This window comes from Vanessa tameamea, chromosome 19, assembly GCF_037043105.1.
Source record: "Vanessa tameamea isolate UH-Manoa-2023 chromosome 19, ilVanTame1 primary haplotype, whole genome shotgun sequence".
Lineage (NCBI taxonomy): Eukaryota > Metazoa > Arthropoda > Insecta > Lepidoptera > Nymphalidae > Vanessa > Vanessa tameamea.
The window spans coordinates 5,505,179-5,511,178 of NC_087327.1; the positions used below are offsets into that span (position 1 = coordinate 5,505,179).

The 6,000-nt window shown below is 30.8% G+C and overlaps 1 protein-coding gene across 1 annotated transcript in view; it reads left to right on the forward strand.

Moving 5' to 3' along the window:
• Positions 1 to 4,097, forward strand: part of LOC113396100 (neural cell adhesion molecule 1-like) — a 141,176-nt gene extending 137,079 nt beyond the window's left edge. The window contains exons 14-17 of the mRNA XM_026633890.2: positions 1,211 to 1,328; positions 2,256 to 2,383; positions 3,270 to 3,397; positions 3,855 to 4,097. Of these exons, the coding sequence (XP_026489675.2) occupies positions 1,211 to 1,328; positions 2,256 to 2,383; positions 3,270 to 3,397; positions 3,855 to 3,971 (491 nt within the window). The 3' untranslated portion in view covers positions 3,972 to 4,097. The remainder of the gene's footprint in view (positions 1 to 1,210; positions 1,329 to 2,255; positions 2,384 to 3,269; positions 3,398 to 3,854) is intronic.
• The last annotated feature ends 1,903 nt before the right edge of the window (positions 4,098 to 6,000 follow it).

Below are 6,000 nucleotides of genomic sequence, written 5' to 3' on the forward strand. Positions count from 1 at the left end.
TTTTGTTCTATTATACGAATCGCAAGTTTAGCTATATAAATTAACATAATAACAATTAACTTAATAATTATACAAAAGAATTGAATAAGCATATATGTTACCGGAAATGTATGAATCCTAGGAAAAAATAGAAATGTATAAAATATTTTTTCAAAAACTATTCAATACATAAATGTCCTAGGAAATGTATGCAATTCCTAGGAATTGTATATAATTCGAATATCGTATTAGGAAATAAATAAAAATAATGTTTTCTGTAATAAAACATGTTGTTAAAATGAGAATAATATTTCTTATTAAAGCACTCGTTGAGATCAATCACTCACAACAACGTTCAGTAAACAATTATATCGTAAAATATAATAATCTTCATATTATCTTAATACATCAAGCTTCGCAAAACAACTATCTAGTAACTTTTAAAATGTTTTTGCCACAAATTTGACTTATATTGTTCTTATAAAGATTTTCCTTTGATAAGTAATCAGTCTGTTATTTAAGTAATTATAAATGTCACAATTAATTATTAAAGTAATGTTTTACATTTCCGATTGCTATTAAGGAAATGTAGAGATTTCCTAGGAAATGTGTCTAATATAATTTATTTTACACATTTCCGTGCGATTTTAGGATTTACATACATTTCCTAGGAATTGTATACAATTCCTTTTGATGTAGTGATTATGAGTATGGGAAATGGTGGCAAGAATGCTAAGAAGCATTGAATGAATAATTCCGAATGAAAAATTAACCAGTCCAATCAAAAAAAAAATTACATAATTTATTTTTAAAAATGTCGTGTCATTGTTTGATAGTACAGTTAAGTACAGTTGGAGATTGTGCAAGCCCGTCTTGATATGTGTAACTCATAAACAGTAATACTTAGTATTTGGTGTTGTGTTCCGGCTTGGAGGGTGAGTGAACCAATGTAACTATAGGCACAAGGGACATAACATCTTAGCTCCCAATGTTGGAGCGCTAATCTCTATGGACAGTTAGCATAATGCTTACTACTACAAAAAAAAAGTCAAATTTAAATATTCGTTTTTAGCACACTTCTATTTAATCTGTATTTTATTTAATAATTTTAAACCAGTTCTACCGAATCGAAAGAACTATAAAGTATTAAAAGAGTATACTTAATTTAATTTACTTTATACACGGGTTAAATAAATTAGTGTTTTTAACTAAATAGAATTTTCCTTTTTAGATGGAAGTCAGAATCTAATGGCGGGGATGTCGAGCGGAGCGTTTTGGTCCATCGTACTCACAATGGCTCTTTGTACCTGCGTCGCGTTATTAGCTGGAGTCTTTCTGAGAAGGAAAAGGTATTATAAATTTAACACTTCCTCAGAATTTAGAAACATGTTTAGTTTAGATATTATTTTAAAAAGAAATGTAACTTAAGTCTTGACTCGTCGTTTTACAGTAAATAATCTTTGTATCCGTAATTATATAATTTGTTGTTAAGTTATTAAAGAAACATTTTGAATACAAGTTTTTATTTAATCAACTATAATATACATCAAATAAAATTAAGTAGGTATTACAATATATACAACATTTTATTTGATATATCAACAGCAATATTGTGTGTGTAATTGATAGATTAAATCGATAGTGTGGAACTGGCTTAAAATTCACCTGCACGATGTAACCCATACTCACCAACAGATAAGGTTAAATAAAAGCTTGTTAAAATATTAAATATAAACGTTACGTATTTATTGATTATATTTGTTGATTATTAACATACAACATATAGTATATAGGTTACATAGATATAAATGTAAGAAATTAATAAATAATTTGATAGAAATAAACTCACAAATTCGAGGAATAGTCTAAGGGGAAAAAAATAACTTAATAAAAAAAGAATACCATCAGACGTGTATCAGAGTTGATGATTTTATGTTGAATATAGAGTTTTACTTGGAAAATATATCATATACTATTAAATTGAATACATTTTGTGATAATATTCAGATAATGAGGTAAAGTATTCCATATAAAGCTGTATAATATTATTTATTAATTTCCTTAATTTATATTTTTCATATTAAAATCTATTATCAGTTAAAATATTATTAATATTATAAATTAAAACATGATCACATTGTTAAGAATCAATTCCAAATTGACCCACTTAAAACTTTGACCATATAATATCCCTTGAAATATAATTGGTATATATCAAATAAACGCTTTGTATTTTTGTTACTTTCTGTTCGTACATATTGAATTTTTGTTTATAGAGCACGGTCGGCAAGTAAACAACATTCGCCTGAACTCCAATTAAATTCCGGGGATGGACAATATGTCGTTGCCTACACGCTGAAGCCGCCTAAACAAGCACAGCCAGATATTTTAAATCCGCCACCTGGTTAGCCTTACACTTGATTGCATTCTATGAAACAATCAAACTTTGTACTAAGCAACTGATTTGAATCTTAACTTTTATCTCAGTTATAATGTCTTAAAATATATGTTTTTAATTTTCAATAACTTTTTTTAACAAATATATATATATTGTATCAATAATAGTTATGTATTTGAAGAGGGTATGTCCCACAGTTAGGTATTCTAGGGAGACATCTGCATAATTTGACAGGCAGGTTACCAGGTCACCTTACGATGTTTTTCCCCGCCGAGCTCGTCATTACGTAACATGGAATTATAAAATAATAAGACAAGTTAAAGTCACTAGTGATTCTTTGGTTAAGAACTTTTTGACAAAGAATACGTAACTTTTTTATTGAAACGATTGGATTCCTGGGCTTCAAACCCATGAGCTTAGAATCTGCATTCTTATGGACCATCGAGACAATACAACATAATATGTACGATGGCTCTTTTTCTGGTTACGTGTTTGGCGTATGTGTGTAAAATGTGGATTCATATCTGTTGGCTGTCTGTCAAACCAATTTACCGCGAAAAAGGATATCTCGCAAAACCTCTATTACTTTTGTGTACTTTATATTTTTGCATTTTTTAAACTAATGGCCCGTTCAATTTTAGTGAGCTGCAAACGTTTTTTATGGATGTGAGGAAAACATCAATGTTATTCTAGATAAGGGTCATCGTGACCGAGGTCGGGAAGTACGGAAGCTGTCAAAATATGACCCTTCAGAAAAAAAAACATCTTCCGTGTAAAATAGAAGTGGTCGCTATTCGTTTATAAAAAAAAACGTTTCCAGCGGACTTCGTTAACTGAAAATGCATTTGCCGATGTAAAGGTAAAAAATATAAAAATATCAATACGATTTTAGACGGGAGCCCTCCAAGCCTGAAGTGTGGGGTGGAGGCTGTCAAAAATGGGACTCTTCATACGAGTGACGAGTGGTGCGAGCGAGCAACTCGCGCGTCCGAACGGCAAGTTAGCATATCGGAAAAAACTGTACGTTTTTTTAAAATAAATTCCTATTTTTGCCTTTTTATTTTTGCCTTAGCTTGTATGAATTTTATATTTTGACGTCATAAAATCAATGTACATCGCTTGTAAAATGTCTCCAAACCTTTAATAAAACCTCTTTCTGCACAAAAATAAATTATACTATCGGTAGTAACTAAAATGACACCAGAATGAAGGACATTCGTATGCTATAAATACATATATATCTGACGGTTTTTTTACACGTTTTGTTATTGTTTATTCAACTGGCCTGGAATTAAATAGGTCTCTTTAACTATCAAAAGCCTATATACCTTATAAATTATATAAAAAATGAAGTAATGTAAGTGGTCATTACCTCCTAAAGATATGACTTTTGTGTAACACTGCCCCCCCTTCAAAAGTATTGTTAGGTACGTACTAAGCTACCACAGAGTAATGTAATATTATGTTCGTTTCGCAGTCTATATCGTCAACGAGTACAGTTGCGAGCAAGCCAGTCGCGATAAGTACTTCCACGTTAAGTAGAAGAGAACATCAAATAGCCGAAGAAGTACCAGGCCCGGAGAGTTGTGTATAGAAAAACAGTTTCATAGTAAAATTTGTATTAAATAATTTTAAGAGTAATTTTTATGTATTGACTGTGAAAATTGTGATAAATGCGCTGTAAATAATGTAAATGGATAATAATAAAAATTGAAATGTGTTTTGATTTTTTTTTTTCATATATAAACTTTTTGATTAAATACCTTTTTTTTAATTACAATTAAATTTGAACAAAGAATTAGAATTTTTTTCTAATTTTCAAAGTGATAATGGACATACCAAAAATTATATTCTCAGCAATATTAAGTTATCGCGACGTGGATGTTGTAACAATTCTGGCAACATTTCCTTATTGAATTGCAATTACAATTAACTGGACGAAAATTAATTTTCTTTTCTTATCAATTCCAATTCGCTTACTTTTGCAGTCAAGTAAAGTAAAAACCTTCAAATGTCCCATTATTGATCTGGAAGAGTAAGTTTAGTTTATTCTCATCCGATACTCAATTATATAATATGTTTAATTAACTATAAACAAAATAAACCACATAATAATCAGTGCCCGGGTTTGAATCTGCAATCTTCGGTTAAGATTAACATATTATAATAACTGAGCTCTCTAAGGTCTTTATCATTATCATAATAATTTATATTTAATCATTACTAGATAATAATAATTAAATGTTATATAATACGTGGAGTCCGGTTCTGGCAATAATAACAATATATAATGCTTTGATTAATTGCCAATGAATTATTACTATTCCTATGACAACGAAAGTAAATTCTCCACTGACGTTAATGGCTTACTCATACATATTTGAAATAACTTTAAATTAATTTAAAGGTTAATTGGGATTAAATTATTCAGAACAATATAATAATTGATTGAAAATGGTATGTATTGTATTATATTAAATAGAATGGTGGTCACAATACCGCCATCGACTGCTGTAAACGATATCACGAGTTACGAAAAACAGTTATGAAAAAAGTTTCGAAATAAAAAAAAAAAAACTAAATGCCTTGAGAAGCAGTCGAGAAATAGGTTCGCGATTGTTTTGTCTTTGTCTATTTTATTGTAAAGAGCCGAGGTGGCCGGATGGTTAGAACGCGCGCATCTCAACAGATGATTGCAGGTTCAAACTTAGGCAAGCATCACTGTTTATAATTCATTTCGTGCTCAGCGGTGATGGAAAACCTGCAAGTGTCTAATTTCAATAAAATTCTGCCACATGCCACCAACCCGCATTGGAACAGCGTGGTGGAGTAAGCTCCAGAAACTTCTCCTCAAAGGGAGAAGAGGCCTGAGCTCAGCAGTGGCACATTAATAGGCTATTTCGTTCAAAGCTTACATGAATTGACATTGACTCAAATATTATCTCAGCGATAAGCTCTTTATTTTGCAACACTACACTAAAAACAGAAACAATTATAATATCTATTAGCTAAAACCACGGATGGTAAAACTCTACACGCGTGGAATTCAGCTCGACACGAAAATCCAATCCCATAGTGCCATTCAAACGTCCAGGTCATTATATAATAATGATGCATATTTAAATTAAAGTTAAAAATGTATAAATTATTAAGACTGCAACGAAATTGAAGCAGCACTGGGTTGATGAACGATGGCTTCATTAGCCCGTATCGATAATCAGTGATATATTAATTTTTTATAATATGTAACCACAAGGGTTGCTCATACAAATACAGGCCGATAATTTAGCGTCGTGGAGCGCGCCTTTATATGTGAATGTGATGTATGAAAATAATTCGAAATTTAACCCATAGTCGGGACGTTAAACTAACGTTACATGACATCAAATTTAAAGTAAGACAACTTGCCCAATATATTATTATACTAATCATTCTCTCGTAAACAATTCACCGCCAACCACTAAAATAAATACGTAATGTCCCTTGTGTTGGCTACACTTGAACACTAGCCATTCAAGCACAGCAATGCAAATGTTATTGCTGATTGTAGGTAGAATATGCGTGGTGAATGCTACCTACTACACTTTAAAAAATAAAAGGACATAACGACCAACAGTATTAAT